This window comes from Prunus avium, chromosome 8 (genome assembly GCF_965620075.1).
Source record: "Prunus avium chromosome 8, drPruAviu1.hap1.1, whole genome shotgun sequence".
NCBI classification, from domain to species: Eukaryota; Viridiplantae; Streptophyta; class Magnoliopsida; order Rosales; family Rosaceae; genus Prunus; species Prunus avium.
Genome location: NC_142291.1, coordinates 30,062,407 through 30,078,781, shown reverse-complemented (window position 1 = coordinate 30,078,781; position 16,375 = coordinate 30,062,407). Strand labels below are relative to the sequence as shown.

The following is a 16,375-nucleotide window of genomic DNA, read 5'->3' as shown; positions in this document are numbered from 1 at the left end:
ATGTTTCTGAGGAGTTAAAAGGTGAACATTGTTGCATGGGAGAATTGAGGTGGATGATTATGTGGAGAAGTTTTAATAGTGTGTGTGTGTGTGAGGTGTCTTCGTTTTTGTTTTTTAGGTTTTATTAATATATTTTGGGATTTTTGTAATAATTAACCTTTGTTTATTTTTGTGTGTAACTGATACATCACGTGTGCATGTTGACGAGGTATTACAAGGTTTTTAATGAGAGCTGGATCGCTAACTAGTTAGTGAGTTAATGCGACACTAACCGTTCGAATCATGGAATACATTGAGGAGTTTATCCAAATGAGTTGTTCACGCGATATTAACCTAGTAACTAGTTAGTATATGATAGTGACAACTACCACATCATTATGGGGAGTGATTATACAATACCACGGCAGTAATGGCAGCATTAAAATTATTTGTCACCTTCAAATTATTTAGCATTATGGGAAACTTAAGATATTGATATAGTTCCAATTTTATTGGAAGAATGGAAGTTCAAAAGAAACTGCAGTGAAGTTGCTGACTGCATGCACATCAACTAGTAGGACGCGTCCATCATTTTTTTTTTCCCATTATGAAAAGAATAATATCCGAGAAGTAAGGACGCGTCCTCTCTCTCTCTCTCTATATAAAGATTAATTAAAAAGGTATAATCACCACAAAATCAGAATTTTGGTTCTGCATTTCTGGATCTCTCTGTAAGCTCATCTACTTCTTCTCCCTTCTTCAGTATCCCAAATCTTCTTTCCTATAGCCTTTTCTTTTTGTGTTTGATTTGTATCTGTGTATTTGTAAAAGAGAATTTCACAAACAATGGAGCTTGAGCTTCAAGGTCAACCCGGTTCCAGTGGATCGGGCTCCAGCGGATCGCATGTGGTTAGCATCCATGATGAGGAGCTGCCCAGGCACACCGGATTTCTTACCCCATCTTTTGTGAACTACAATGCCTACCACAAGCTAAGGCCACCACAGGTATACCTAGTACTGGTCAAAACTACTCAAAGTCAACTATGCATATTTGTCACAGCTTTTTGTTTTGCATTTCTTAATTTATGTTTTCTTTCGCACTCTAACGTTTGAATCATAAGGATAAAACTAGAGTGGTGCTAAATGAACCCTAAAATTAACTGAGTACACCCTACTATCAAACTATTTATTAAATTACTAATTTATCCTAATATAAAATTACCAAAAAGGATATTTTGAATTATGAAATAAATGTAATTTTAATAAGTACACCCTACTCACCATATTCAACTCTAATCAAACATAAACGAAAAACCCTACTCCAAAAACTATGTTATTTCCTTTTATTGACAATAAAAAGATTAAAAAACCTCCAAATACCAAGCGAGTTCATACATGCTTACTTGGAATTGAAACTGGAATTCGGTAATTGTGTATTGAAATTCTAAAAAATTGAAGAAAAAACCCAATTCAATTTGGGTGAAAACTAAGAAAATAAAGATTGAAACTTTTGGGATTTGAGTTGAAGAATCTGCTTAACTGGGAAAAATAGATAGAAACCCTATTCCATTATGTGGTTGAGCAAGGTACATGTGCTAATTCATTCAAACTCGAATAAGGGAAAGTGATGTAGAGAGAATTCAAACTCGAATCCGGTAAACATCATTTATTCAATTAAAGAACCACATGGCAATGGCGAATAATAAATCACAGAGAAAACAAGGGGCTTTCTACTGCCTTTGAATCAAAGCTCAGCCATGATATCCGAATAATTTAGTATGCCACTTGACCTTGATGAATGCTGTTATCAGATTCGAATGGGTTTGCTGCTATGTAATAGAGTGGATTAGGGTGTATTCGGGGTATTTTTGGTAATTAAATAGGGTGTACTTAGTTAATTTTACATTTTGATTTAAATATTATGGTATACTTAGATCATAGGGTGTACTCAATTAATTTTAGGGTTCGTTTAGCAGCACTCTAAAACTAAAATGTTGCGTTCTAATGTTTAGTCTATCGACGGTTTGAACGGTCTTGGTTTGCCTTCAATGAATTTTTAACGGTCATGATTAGAGTCTATATATGAGAGTGTGCTACAGTATGCTCGAGCATGATTCTAATGGATTATTTATTAGTTTAGGATTTACGATTGGGAGTTCAGAATTTTTCTATTTAAAGTCTTTCTTATTGTGACTTTCAATAAATTTAGGATCCGTTTGATAACCATTTCAATTTTAGTTTTTATTTTTTATTTTTTGTGCTAGAATATAGAGAAAAAAGAGGGAGAATGGAAGTGAGGATGAGAGGGAAGATGAGATGGGAAGATGGGAGGGAGTAGTTACAAAAGTGAAAACAAAATTTAAAAACTGAAATCTATTTGAAATAGTTTTCATTTTCAAGTCGTCGTTTTCACTTTTGTTACTCCTCCCTCTCATCCTCTCTCTCAATCTCATCCTCACTTCCATTCTCCCTATCATTTTCCTCTATATTTTAGCACAAAAAATAAAAAATAAAAACTAAAATTGAAATGGTTATCAAACGGACCCTTAGGTTATGAGATTGAACTTTGATTTTTTAATTTTTTCTTTTTTGAAATTGCGCCCATGATCTTTTTTTTATTCTTGCTTCTCAAAGAAATTGCGCATTCCTTAACAAAGGTTTTGAGCTATTGGCAAAATAAAAACAAAAAACAGAGGTTTTGAGCTAACACTTACTTATTTGGGTGCATGCATGTGAGAATTACATGACCCAATAGCTGAACAATTAATTTTCTCCCCCAATTTTCTCATATTGTAGGTGCCAATGGATGTGAACGAGGACATCATGTCTAGGTTACAAAAACAAGTAGATGACTATTACAATCCAAAACAAAAACAAGTAGACGACCATAACAAGCCAAAGCGCAGGACAAAGGTAGTGATATCAAAACTCATAGAAAAACTTTACCTACATCGGTTGCATATCCCCGCCCCGCTCTCTCTATCTCTCCACACGCAACCTCCTTGCGTTATCCGTCGCATGGAAGTTTTGCTCTAAAACTCTTTCTTATTGTTTTTATTTGCTATATTTCTTGCTAGATAAGATATCTTTGAATAGTATGGCCGCTTCATTTCTTTTGCAGTTTATTTATTCAGAGAAGTGGATCTTTTTCCTCGTTAGCCTTGGGCTAGAGACTATTTCAGCTTCTTTTGATCAGCTTTCGTCCCCGAGTAAGCCCCACTACGCATTATATGGTATGTTGTTGGCTATTGCGGCCATAATCATTTGCATCTGCGAGCTCATTCACAAGGGTTACACAGAAAGAGTTGAATTCAAGAGGTGGGGAAGGATATGGTGGTATTATCATCCATATCCATCAAACAGGCTTTTTGGTAATTTTCCTGACATTTGTGGACTAGTTCTTGCCATCGCTCAATGCATTTGCTCTGGGGTTCAGTATGATTACCTCCATCGACATGCTAATAATCCTATCAAACTATCCGTTTTTCCTTTCATGTTTCTTTTGTCCTTGGGTATTTCAAGATGTTGTAAAGATTAGCAAAGTAAGGTTAAAGATCTTTGTATTGAGGTACTTATTATTAATATATGTATTTGGTGTGATGTTGGCTATTGCTGCTGTACTGACTTGCATCTGGGAGCTCATTTACAAGACCAAGACCCCAGCGAAGGCTATTTGGTGATGTTCTTGACAGTATGTTTACTTCATTAGGCATCATCAAAATCCTCTCAAAGCCTCCCTTTTGCCTGCCGTCTTCCTTATATGTTTGGGTGCTTCAAGATTGAGTTGTATTCATTTCAAACGCACGAGACCGCTGAACAAAATGACCGAACATGGGCATTTAGCTGGGTTTATGCCTCAACTTCTTGTTGTAGTTTCATTGGTTAGGTATAAGAGTCGAGAGAAAATGCTAAAATGTGCCTCTTATTAATAATATCAGTGTTCTCAAGGAAATTGCAATTACATTTGCTTTGACAACTAACTACAGATGATAGTATATGCACAAGCCTTCACCATCTTTGGACTTTGAAGAGGTGTTACAAGTATTATGAGCTTTGTTGCAGTCAAAACTCATTTCTTCATGAACATCTTGTTGAGGGTCTGAACTGCAAACTGGTAGCTGGAGTAATTTCTGAGACCTTACGCTTGAATCTGAGATTGAGAGTCTAAATACGAGTTCAGAGAAGCTTGACTTGAGCTTATATTCCAAGAGGTGGCTAAACCCACTTGGTGATGAGAAACATAAATGCCAGCTGCTTGGTTCTTTTTTGTTATAACTCAGGCTTTTTACGTTTCAAAGCTACACTGTAAAGAAACAATTTGTGTTTGGTACGCCGTATAACGAAAACATGTTGAACGAATTCGTGAAAACAGAGTCTCTCTTTTAAGTTGGAAAGGAAAACATGAGGAACAGTGTACACCTCTCTTCTGCAATTATCACTTTCATTAGCAACCACAACTCCCCCTTTTTGAATTACTGGATCTAAGTTCTGAAGAAGCTCTATCTTCTCTTCCTCTTGGTTGATTATTGCTCAAACAAGGTTCATTTCCCTTGTATTTCCTTTCTTCTTCATTTTGGGTTGAATCTTTGGCGTTTACTGAAATCTGAGTTTGTTTATAATTTTAAAGTTTATCAATTGTGTACAGATTCTGTTCTTCGATCCTGTTTTTCACATTTATGTAGACAAAATTAATCATACCTATAAATTATTTTAAAGTCAGAAGAAAATAACACAACTATATAGTCCATTATTTGAGCTTTACTTTGATAAATAGCTTGTTGAAAAACAAGTTTTCAATAAAATTTAAAAAAGAAAAAAAGAAACCAAGTTTTCAAATATTAATCACACATTGTTTTCAAGATATCAATTCAATCCGGTAACAAAATTCGGCACATTACAGATTCAGCTAAATAACCAGCTAAATCAATCCTACTTAAATTAAAGGCACTGAAAACTATATCTAAAAAGCCACTCTTGTAAGTTCAGTTTACATGCTGTTGGCAACTCCGATAGCCCTGTTAAGAAGCCCCATGAACTGCGGCTGCAGCATGCATGCTCAGGTCCTGACTCTGTGGCGCAGCATGTCCGTAACCACCATAACCCTGTCCTCCATAATGTGCCCCATTCCACTGGTTACTTGAATCAGATCTCCACTGCAAAATCACATGTAATTAACGATGAGAAAAACCCAACTGAGAGACAGACAGACAGACAGAGAGGGGTTGGGGCAGGGCGAGCAAGGTCCAGGGATTCTACATGCTCAAGTGGCTGATAATTTACCCTAGGGACAATTCATTCAACTCTACGAGAGGTTGGCAGTGGGGCCAAGCAAGGTACAGGGATTCTACGTGCTAAAATGGCGGATAATTTAACAAAGGGACATATCATTCAACTCTAACATCAATCAGAAAACTAATTGTTAACATTGAACTGCAAGAAGAAAAGGGGGAAGGGGGATATTTGTGGCGCTTTAATGTTGTACAGCATAAAAGAAATCAAACCAACAAATGACAAGAAAAATACAGCTATAATTCAGGGATAGATATCTAAATGTTGCAACACCCGCATACAATTAACATGACATAGTTGACAAAGTATTACCTGCTTGTTCCCCTGACTGCGGCCCCAAGAAAGACGAACTGTTTGCTTTCCAATAACCGTTCCATTCAGCATCTGCATTGCATTCTCAGCATCCTTCCTACAAACCGAAACAATGTGAAGGAGTCCATCACGCGGCACCACAGATTAAGATTATAGTGGTACTATCTACCTCCTTCAGTCTTCAACAATTTTTCATTATACTTCTTATATACAGTTTAATATCTAATAAATGATTTTAACATTGATGCTGAGAGTACCATTACTCCTAAGCTGTAATGACAGGAACATTCCTCATTACAGCTTTATTTCTACATGACAGGACAGGACCCATATATGTTAAACAACAAGAATACCTGTTAGCAAACTGAACAAAACCGCATGCTTTTCCGACTGGTATTTTCACCGAGATAACTTCACCAAATTGAGAAAAAGGCTGCCTGAGGTCTTCATCATTGACATCGGAATCAAGCCCTCCAACAAATATCTGCAATAAGCCATAGATTAAAGAGCTATCTAGGTTAAAGATACTGGAAACAGGAAAAAGAAAAAAGAGTTGAACTTACAGTTGTGTTATTGGTCTCGCTATCAAACTGGGAACCTTGAGCAACAGCGCCATTTGATGCATGTCCACCACCAGCTAATACCAACGCTAATTAAAGGGAATAAAGTAATACATTTACTAAAAAATCGTTTTCAAAATTAAGAAGATGTCAAAATAGACAACTGCTTTTTCAACAGTACTGTTAGTAGTTAGTTATTATAATAGGTTTTAGGAGCAGATTTTTCCTTTTCCTTTCAGATAGGGATAAATTTAACAGTGTATTTGTTTGGCTAAAAGAGTCCTATAGCAGTAAAGATTTTAGAACTTTGTCTCTGTTTCTTAATTTAAATCTTATTCTAGCTCCTGATTTCTCAACATGTTTCTCTCACTTAGTAATATGCTTACTACATGAAAGCCACCTGCATGGCCAAATGTGTCCGAGAACCGAAATCCATTCCATGATCATCAATTACAACTGAAGTTAGAATCCAAATGACAACTTGAGTCAAAATTCAACTGGCTAGGTGAAGACCTACTCTTTCAAACAAAAAGGAAAAACTAACTCACGTGAGATGGCATTAGCTTTACTTCTCACTTTGAATCGAACCACTCAATTTTATAAGTTTGACAACTAATTTTAAATTTTAAAATTTTAGAAATTTCTGTACCACAACTTAGTGAAGATAATTTCCCAATATTTGAAAAACTACCAAATATATAAAACCAACACTAAAAACTTTTCAAGATCACAATGGGGAAGTTGCTCCATTCTAAATATACTACACATTACTGGCTCAGCAATTGCATCATTTATTGCTTTCACCAAAGCAGTTAAGAGCGATGTTGAAGAGGGATAAATATTAATGGACGAACATAATCTGATGAGATTCCTGTGCTGTTTGAAAATGAAAGTTTCCAGGAGAAAAATAATAGAAACAACATCAAAAACCACCTAATACTCACACCTTACATCGCAAGACAAGAAGCAAGCATTACTAACTAGCCTAAATTTTTCTTGATGTGAAATAAAAATACAATGTAAGAAAAGGAAAACATGTAACTGGAGGAGGTAGATATATAACTAAATGAATTATAGAGAAAAATATAAACAGAAAAAAAAAAATTTAGGAAATGAGGAGCAGGCACAGTAGTCGAAGATACAATTGAGTTGACCAAAAAGTAAGACTTGGTTTGTTGTACGCTCATATTTTTAAGAAGGGAATGGAGAAATCACAATTGTGTAAATGACAAGTACATAACATAAGAAAAGAACCTTTAATTATCAAATGTGCATAGACAATTTTGCTTGTTGAACAAAAATGAGTGGACTTATGATGGACGTGAGTAATCATACAAAAAACCAGGAGCATGATATCATACCTTGTGAAGAATACTGTTGCTGATAAGCAGGTGATTTTTTGGGTGTTGCAACACCTATGCGCATGGGCCTGCTTGAACAATACGCACCATTCATTTCAGTGATGGCCCTTGACCTCTCATTTTCATCACCAAACCTAACAAAACCATAACCTTTTGAACGACCAGTATTTGCATCTAGAACAACTTTCGCTCCCTTGACAGATGAATATCTACTGCCAAAGGTCTCCTGCAACATAGTATCAGTCACATCTGTAGCCAAATCTCCTACAAAGATAGATAGATCAGAACTGGTGTCTGCTCGTCTATCCCCAGCACTGAAGGTTGCCCAGTTCAAACGAAAAGGCTGCTCTGTATTCGGCATTGCAGCACCATTATAGCTCTGCAGAACTTCTTCAGCTGCTTCACGTGAAAAGAACTCAACAAATCCATATCCCTCAGACTGAGCAGTTTGCTTATTGCGTATAACCTTTACTGAGGAAACCTGCAATGTTTGTGACACCAAAAGCACATAGTTAGGCGCAATTTAAAGTTTATATCAAATAAAATACATACAAGAGACAATTTTTTTAATAAGATAGGGGGTCTTCTTAAATTGTGCTTGATTTACATTGTTGAGTCCATCACATTGGCGAAATAAATATGGTAACATGTTTATGTTGACTGTGAACCCAGTTCAAGTTGTGGTATCGCCTTTTTTGTTCTACACATGTAAGGCCCAATTTGGTTGAGATGTGTGGTCATGCACATAAGGGGTACATTGGTGTCCAGTGTTAAGTTGCACTTTATAACTTTTGTTGACCCTCCTCATAGTTGCTAAAAGCAAATACGGAAGAACAGACCCATGCAAATAGTTCCTCAACTACTGCCTTTCTAAATCACTATTGATGCTCTTATTATTTTTAAGACATGGAAATCATTAGGCTCCATATCGTCGAACAACCCAAAAAAGAAGTAACCTAACTAGAAAAAAAAAAGTGAGGAAAATATATTGCAATAGCATTTCATCACATATTGGCAACACTAAACAAGAGGATCTGCAAATTAAACAAGAGATAACTACTTTTAACTACACAACTTGGTAACATACTAGTGCTAAATATTCAGTATCATTTAGCAGGAAAGGACAACAGGCTGGCAATAGACAATTCACCCTTCTGTAAATCAATTACAACTACCAGATAATTGTATATCCAAAATAGTTATCAACAAAAGGATTAGGCCATGCAATAATTGACCTCACCTATAAACCATCTAAAGTAAAGACAAATTCTCAAAACATGGAAGAGGATTTTAACATCACATGAATGGTTTGCATTGAATGGCCATTGCGATGACACTACTACAGATTGGGAAGTTGATCAACTGCTATTACTCTCTATCGGAAAAACACAGTAATAACTCAAACCCTCAACAAGATGGTGGCCATCCACAAGAGGATGCATTTAATTTTCTAAGTTAAAGGTCATCATATGCAGCAAGAAACTTGCTGAAAATCACAAATTGTCAACGATATGCATAGAAGACACGCTGCTGTAGGGAAAGAATGAGTTCCTAGCTAGAGGTTGGAAACCAGCCGCCAATCTACAATCAACAGAGTTGACCTAACTTAGCCACTAAAGAGGCAAATTTGTTCACTGAACAAGTTCAATCAACTAACCAAAACCTGAATCATTTCCCTTATCCAGGTAAGGCATCTTGATATACCAAGAACAATTTTAGAAGTCGGTAGTTGGCATTTACCTTACTCTTTCAATCAGTACTTTACTTCTGAATAAAGGAAAAAACTGCCAAGGTAAGCTAGAATGCTTATGACTTCACCCAACATACAACTATAGAGTAAATCCCGTACTGTTAACCTTAAATCAATCATAGGGCTGTTATCATGTCAAATAAACTAAAACCCACAACATCAACTCACATTTTAAATCCATATTCATAAAAACTTCAAAGCTCTAAACAAACCGAAACCGAAACGGGTTCAAATACAAGTCCATTTTCATTAAAGAGCTGACCTGCCCAGTGTGAGCAAAGCATCCATGAAGGTAAGTCTCGTCCATCCAGTGGTGAAGGTCGCCCACCCAGATGGTCCTGATCTCATCGGTGGGCCCCTGTTTCTGAGAGGGAGACTGCTGCAGCTGCTTCGGCGGCTGCTGCTGCTGCTGCTGATAAGGCACGCCCTGAGGCTGCTGCTGGTAGGGATTGTGATGAGGATGATGAGGATGGGCAGCTGCAGCAGCGTAAGGCATGTAATGCTGCGGGTACACCATCATCTGCTGCTGCATCATCGCCATCGCCGCTGCTGGGTACTGCATGGCCATCCATTGCTGCTGATGCTGATGCTGATGCTGATGCATCCACTGCTGCTGTTGCTGCTGCTGCTGTTGTTGCTGCTGCTGCTGCTGTTGCTGAGTGCCCAGATCGCCGCCGTTGGATTGCTGGGCCATATTGGACTTGTGGTGGGGTCTGAGCTTTTTACTCTCTTCTTCTCTCTGCACCTCTCTCTACTTCGTCTTCTTTGTACTTCTCTTCTGGGATTTCAAGAGAGAGAGAGCAGAGAGAGTGGTCTGAAGGTTAGAGAGAGAGAGAGAGAGAGAGAGCAACGGGGGCTGCGCAGAGCAAAGAGGGAGGGTTTGAAGTGACGAAATGGGGTTTTAAAGGAAGCTGTGTTGCGATAGATTTTTCTTTTTTTTCTTTTTAATTTTTAATTTTTTTTAATAAATGAGATGCGATGAGACCTCGTTTGCTACGTCCGTTAACTCACGTTTGCCGTCCGTGACGTGTAGGACCCACAGCAGTGTTTTGGTTTAAGCCTCGTCCGATGTACATGGACTGGATGCAGCCTGACTGGTGCTTCCGTGAGCTGGATTGCATGTTAACAAATTTTTCCTCTAAATTATTGTATTGCTGCTTTCTTTTTCTTTTCTTTTTTTCTTTTTTTCTTGGTTGCAATTATTGTTTATTTTTTTATTTATTAACCAAAGCTAATTAAGGTAACTCCAGTAAGTCAATGGGTTGGCATGATGCTAATTAATTGACCTGGACTTGTGATTTTGTTTTTAATATTCAATGTTTTTACAGAATTTAATTAATTTTAGGTTATTTATGATAATCCAAATTCTACTTTTGGCAACAGAAAGGAATTCTCTTTTCTTTTTTTGGTTAAATAAATACATAAAAATAAATATCTGGCCATAATAATTATAAAAATTCATTGCCATCACTTAAAAGGAAGGTTGGATCTTGTACCCAAAAACAAAAATGGAGTGGACCATTTTCCTTATATAACATGCGATGTAGAGATTCAAGTTTTTGGGAGTTAAAAAGTGAGATTTTGGAGAATGGAGAGGGATTCTGAATTTTGTCTCTATTTTAGGAAACTCTCATTCAACGGATTTTATGTATCGTTGTGTTATTGACCGGAATAGCAATTACAAGAGAGTTTTTTTTCTTATTTTAGCCAAAGTAGGAAAATACCCATCATGGGTCCCACAAAATACGTGAGTTCTATCCAACGGTCCTTAATAGCGCAGCCGATATAGATTGATGGAAGCACGCCGTACGCGTTCCGCTGTGGATTGTAAATCTTTGACCAGCCTATACAAGCGGGTCAAAGATCCCGTATATTCTAGACTAGAGAGCTCACCAGACAAAACAAGTAAAACCGCAATTTCCTCTCTCTTTAAATGTTCACACTCAAATCAAAGAGAAAAAAACCCCTACTCAATTTAACCCTTCAATTAGTAAGTGATTAGAAGCTAATTGATGGCTAATAACAAGTTGCATTTGGAATTTGTTTCAAAGATTAAAGAATTGCAAGGTGAAGCCTCAACTTTCTCTATTGATTTAGTTTGAATACCACAACAAAAGTTTCTTGTAGAGCAAGAGAGATGAAAGAATCAATTGAATATTAATTGAGAGTGGCCAAGAAACAAAAATTGAGTAACAAGAAGGAAGCTATAATTGAAATTCAGAAGCTGCAGCCAAAATTTCAACAGGGAGGTGACCTGTAACCTCCTGTTGGCTTCTGAGGTTAAGGAGAAGAGAAGAAAAAAAAATGTTAAAAGGACAAAGCATGGTATATACATCGCCCCGGTGCTGTTTACCTTCGTTGATAATCTGCATGGAGGAAGTTTTCATACTGTGTTCCTGTAAGTGTCTTTTCAACATCACCCCAATTCTCAATCTGATTAGACAAGGTGCCTTTGTGTATCTTCACCTGACGACTCTTTAAATCCCTTTGTGGAACCTTAAGAAAATCTTGAACATCTAGCAATTTCTGCAAACACACAAAATTGAAAATTTCAGAGGTTGGTGCTATTTTTTTTTTTAAAACAAATATACTGATCAGTTCAGTGCTCATATAGTTTCTCTTACAGTTCGGTTTTTAACAATATCCTCATAGTATAGGATAATATGCCGGGTGCTTTTGAAATACTCCAAAGCTTTCATAGTTGTATCCTCTACTTGCTTCAGGTTAGGTATCAGTAAAGTTGCATTGATTGTAGGCTTGTATTTTGCAAGTATCTCTGCCTGCAACCATGACATTTAATAAGTTTGCAAATCAAACAATTACTAGTTTTTAGTGTTTTAAGGTAAACAACCAATCGACTTCCATGTAAATATCTTGCATATGAGAGAGGGAGAGACCTCATGAGGAGAATGCACGTGAGACTTATGGGTCCCGTTCAGCGGCTTAGCATCTCGATCATAAGAATTTGCAAGCACAGATATCATCCTGCGCAACAGATTTCTTCGAAAGAGAAAGATAGCAGCAACACCTCGAGTTTTGAAGTAATCCACTATTTCTTCATGGTGCTGCATCAAGCCCTGCACAAATTGTTGCAAAAAATGGTTCAGTGGCTGTTCCATGCATGAAACAAAAAAAATGCACACCAGAATAACATTTAAGAATTTAAGACCAAATGCCAAAATGCACAACAGAAAATCCTCCTAAGGTTATCAAACTATTGCCTACCTGGCCAAATGCCACCAAGAACAAGGAATCCAACAGGAAAGCAAAGATAGCAAATGAATCTAAGACCAATTGTCTTGAGAAATAAATCTGGGTGAAAATTTAGATGGACGGACCCAATTAAGGTACTGGATGGACATTCTAATTTAACCCAAATTCGAGTTTGCAATGAATTCCTTTCTGGCCAAGACATCCACGTAAGGGTCACACCAAGTGAGTTTGAAAGTTCAGTCAACTCGATCCCTTTGTTAATAACTCATTAGTTGCAGTGAGATGGTCCTATACTTCGAAGCATAAGGTTGTCATAACTTAGAGAGCGTGCAACTCTCATTCAGATAGAACAATTTGATGAATAGATTCCATCAGTTGTGATGGAATCTATATGATTTTTGCTAAATTAAGTTGTTTTAGCTCTTGGATCCCCAAATTACTTTACTTGAAGGAAGGCTTCCTAGACAGAATAGGTTATTCTGTTTCATCGAGGACAAGCAAATCATGATAATAACTAGCTGCCCAAAATGAAGCAGCCATACATCTATATGTAATGCTAAACAAGACATTGAATATTATTATTATTACTAATTCTTTTTTCAAGGTTTAAATTTTTGTGGAAGCATCTGATCTCTGATGGGGTATACAGTTTAACATATAAACTTCAGGCTAGCTGTTGCCCAGAACAATTGTATTACAACACTGCCTATTTCCAGACATCTCTGAACCAGTCCCACCACCCTACAAGATCATAAAGGAATTACCCGATCCAATCCTACACATCCTCCATCACTCTCCAAGGGTAAGCATTTATCTCAGAAACTATAAGACAAGCTTTTTGACAGGACTTGAAACTATACAGTATATATAATCTCAGTAATTCATAAATCAGTAGACAACGGGAAAAATGAGCCAATGATGTAATTGTTACAAATAATAACTGGCTATCTAAAAGAAACAAGCTAAGAAGAAGATTCCTGTCTTAATATGATATGACAATCTGCTGAAAAATAAGAAATGTACTGAAATGCAATGTCATTGTCTCTCACACCATAAAACCAGCGGATAGCTAAATAACAGAAATTTAAAAATAAAATAAAAAATGCATGAAAAAGCACTCACCTGATTAAGCATCCACTTTAAGCCAACTGCAGCTGTGCACTCATTCTTTGAGGCACTACTGAACCAATCTAGATTATAAAGTCTGTCCAAAGTCTCAACGATTGTTGAGGCATTACTTCTCCTAACTTTAACAGAGAAAATCTCCCCATTTGAGCTTATGTTAGTATGATTATTCAATAGCGTCTCAAACCACCCACTACCAGACCTCTGCATCGACAAAATTGCGAAATATCGCACAGGATTGCATGCACATTCAGCCCTATTTATGCACAGAAAAATATATCATTTCATTTTTCAAACAAAACCAAACTTGAAACTACAAGTAAATTAGTAGCATACCGGCTATACGTTATGGGCTTTGGGTAGTGCACATAAGGAACTTCCTCCGGCTCAACATCAGGTCGTGGGCATGGCTTTTGAATCACCTGGACATTTAAAAACCCGGCAACGTTGGTGCGGGTGCTGACTTGCTTTAAACAAATTGAGCAAATATAGACACCACAGACCATTGCAAACAACAAGACAATCATCCTCAGCACCAACGGAGATTTCTTGGGCGCCTTTATAAGAAATATATCCTGTAAACCATGAATTAGGCAATGCAAAATGAAGGGTGAATAACACATAATAAGAATGACATGGGTGGTAATTAGTCCTAACAAAGGTCCAAACTTTATAAGACAAACTGATCAGCTATCCAAAAGTTCATAAACTTTCAAGTCGAATTGAAGAATAAATGACGTGGGTTTCATTGCAATTATAAAAACAAACGACCAGGGTTCATATATTCATTTGATTAAGCTATTAACACATCTAGTTATTAAGTAATATGACAACTGTATGATTAAGACCCCTCTCTATCAAAACCTAATGAAAAGGAAATCTGGGTTTGCTTCAGCTTGAATACATAGACAAAAAGCATCCGAGAATTCAGGGAATCAAAATGTAAAATATTTCAACACCCAGATCGGGCATTTCACATGCAACCCATAAAAATAATCCACAAATTAAAAAAAAAGTCAGAATCTGATACCCAAATATAATTTTAGAAATACCAAAACTAGAAAGAGGAAAAGACAGAAAACAGTCTTAAATGGGGAAAAAAAAATGGTGAGTGAAGAGCTAAAAGGAAAAGCAGGAAACAGCAAACCTTGAAAGAACAGAGATCATCAGCCATTGTATGAAAGCTCAAAAAGAAAGCATTGGGCAACTCAACAAAATGTTCCTCCTCCTCTTCCTCTTCCTCCTTGTGCTTTTAGCTTTGTCGAGCTTTATGCCTCATAATAGCCATTAATTTCGAAAACCCAAAAACAAATGAAAAAATGGAAAAGCAAGAGAGAGAAGTAGAGATAGTTTAATATATATTTGATGGGTTTTGAGCTTTTTCTCGTGAAGAAGAACAGTAGGATTTAGATGCGTCTCTGAGCCCCCGTTGCACGCTCTTTTCCCTCTTGCTTTTTGTGTGTGTGTGTGTGTGTTTTTCTCCTTTCGAATTTTCGCAGAGATTTTCCGTATTCTCTCGACTTGTTAGAATATTTTCCTGTGACGGCGTCGTTTGAGTGATCTTCAACACTCTCTTTTTTTTTCGGACGAAATCTTCCACACCCATTAATTAAGGAAGGAACGACATTATAGTTTGACGATTTCCCAAGTAGTTGGTGCTGTTTCCCGACCGGAAAATGCCTTTTATTATTGGAGTGAGATATTAGGAATAATTTTTTAAAAGTTTGATTTATTAAAATTAAAAACAAAAATTTTAAAAAGAGTTTGGTTTATTTAAAGCCCACACATGCACCTATTTGTCAATGGGCTTCACGTATTTTTTAAATTTCAATACAAACGATAATTATGGGGATTTCTCGCACAGACAAAATTATGCAAGAATTTTATAATGAGGATCTTCTATATGGTCTTTAGATAATGTCATATTTTTTAACCGCTGGATCAAATTAGTTAGTTTAATCCAACGGCTAAGAGATAGGATATCACCTAAATAATGACTCCACAACTATGATGATATAAAAGTTCGAATTTGATATCTCTAATCTATAAGTCAATGCCTTTCTTTCACTAACATCACTTTTTGTTTCTTTAAATCTCTGTTTTTGCTTTTTTTTTTTTGTTTTGGCCGACTTTGTTTTTGCTTAGAATACACATTTGCTCATCCTCACTTGACATGAGTGATGTCTCTTTATAAAGTGACTTCTAGTTACGGAGAAAAGAAAAAGTAACTTTTAAATATCTAATCGTGTGGCCAATTAATTAATTTGACTTTGTTGTCTACAGAAAAGCTTGTTTGACCTTTTCATTTAAATGATAAAGGTTTTACAGACGTTAGATATCAAGTGCTTTGATGATGACTTAATGTACTGAAAAATAAATAGGAATAATTAAAATAGTGACGCACTGAAGGTATTTAAAACTTTAAATTTTGTCAGAAAATCATATTATTAGTATATTCTCAAGCAACGTTTTAGGTGGATTCGGAGGAAGTGTCTAGTACTTTATCTAGAGTTTTTTTGGGTCTGCCTGACAATCTTAGAACAGACAGGAATTTTTTGTCTCCCGAAAATATACATATGTTTGGGAAGTAAACTCAGAACAGAAGATTGTGAACAATAATTATTGAGTTTCTTTTGGCCCTAACCATAAATCTGATTACACCTATTTGAGGCATTTCCATCTTAGGGAACAGAAGATTTTATTTAATGTTTTAGTCAGGTTATAGATGTTGAAGAATTTAAAATTCCACATTGAAAACTTGACAAATAAAAATACAACATATAATG

At 36.4% G+C, this 16,375-nt stretch overlaps 3 protein-coding genes across 5 annotated transcripts; 1 reads left to right on the top strand and 2 right to left on the bottom strand.

The window, feature by feature from the left end:
- Nucleotides 1-697: 697 nt before the first annotated feature.
- Nucleotides 698-3,904, top strand: LOC148292519 (uncharacterized). Its single transcript, XM_088245570.1, has 3 exons — nt 698-984; nt 2,776-2,892; nt 3,101-3,904. The coding sequence occupies exons 1-3, from the start codon at nt 826-828 to the stop codon at nt 3,515-3,517; spliced, it is 693 nt and encodes a 230-aa protein (XP_088101696.1). The 5' UTR covers nt 698-825; the 3' UTR covers nt 3,518-3,904.
- Nucleotides 3,905-4,807: 903 nt separating this feature from the next.
- LOC110767908 (polyadenylate-binding protein RBP47) lies at nt 4,808-10,135 on the bottom strand. Of its 2 annotated transcripts, none has more exons than XM_021971573.2 (6): nt 9,514-10,135; nt 7,502-7,982; nt 6,144-6,217; nt 5,934-6,064; nt 5,581-5,677; nt 4,808-5,132 (listed from the first exon to the last, which is right to left on the bottom strand). In XM_021971573.2, the coding sequence occupies exons 1-6, from the start codon at nt 9,943-9,945 to the stop codon at nt 4,998-5,000; spliced, it is 1,350 nt and encodes a 449-aa protein (XP_021827265.2). In that variant the 5' UTR covers nt 9,946-10,135; the 3' UTR covers nt 4,808-4,997. The 2 variants fall into 2 exon arrangements, with proteins under 2 accessions (XP_021827265.2, XP_021827263.2); XM_021971571.2 differs by having other exon boundaries at nt 6,144-6,229; nt 9,514-10,134.
- A 1,252-nt stretch (nt 10,136-11,387) lies between these two features.
- Nucleotides 11,388-15,180, bottom strand: LOC110767909 (P-loop containing nucleoside triphosphate hydrolases superfamily protein). 2 transcript variants are annotated; one of them, XM_088245569.1, is made up of 7 exons: nt 14,737-15,180; nt 14,093-14,164; nt 13,926-14,011; nt 13,587-13,845; nt 12,149-12,328; nt 11,876-12,031; nt 11,388-11,777 (listed from the first exon to the last, which is right to left on the bottom strand). In XM_088245569.1, exons 1-7 carry the CDS (start codon nt 14,761-14,763, stop codon nt 11,601-11,603), a joined length of 957 nt encoding a protein of 318 aa, XP_088101695.1. In that variant the 5' UTR covers nt 14,764-15,180; the 3' UTR covers nt 11,388-11,600. The 2 variants fall into 2 exon arrangements, with proteins under 2 accessions (XP_088101695.1, XP_088101694.1); XM_088245568.1 differs by having other exon boundaries at nt 13,926-14,164; nt 14,737-15,178.
- Nucleotides 15,181-16,375: the final 1,195 nt, after the last annotated feature.

Coding starts and splice junctions, on each gene's coding strand:
- LOC110767908 (XM_021971571.2), bottom strand. CDS start 9,945: ATGGCCCAGCAATCCAACGGCGGCGATCTGGGCACTCAGCAACAGCAG. Junction 6,065..6,143: donor GCGAGACCAATAACACAACT/GTAAGTTCAACT, acceptor GGCTTATTGCAG/ATATTTGTTGGAGGGCTTGA. Junction 5,678..5,933: donor TTTGTTCAGTTTGCTAACAG/GTATTCTTGTTG, acceptor TTCGGTTTGTAG/GAAGGATGCTGAGAATGCAA.
- LOC148292519 (XM_088245570.1), top strand. CDS start 826: ATGGAGCTTGAGCTTCAAGGTCAACCCGGTTCCAGTGGATCGGGCTCC. Junction 985..2,775: donor ACAAGCTAAGGCCACCACAG/GTATACCTAGTA, acceptor CTCATATTGTAG/GTGCCAATGGATGTGAACGA. Junction 2,893..3,100: donor AGCCAAAGCGCAGGACAAAG/GTAGTGATATCA, acceptor TTTCTTTTGCAG/TTTATTTATTCAGAGAAGTG.
- LOC110767909 (XM_088245568.1), bottom strand. CDS start 14,763: ATGGCTGATGATCTCTGTTCTTTCAAG. Junction 14,165..14,736: donor ATGATCTCTGTTCTTTCAAG/GTTTGCTGTTTC, acceptor CATGGTTTACAG/GATATATTTCTTATAAAGGC. Junction 11,778..11,875: donor ATATTGTTAAAAACCGAACT/GTAAGAGAAACT, acceptor GTGTGTTTGCAG/AAATTGCTAGATGTTCAAGA.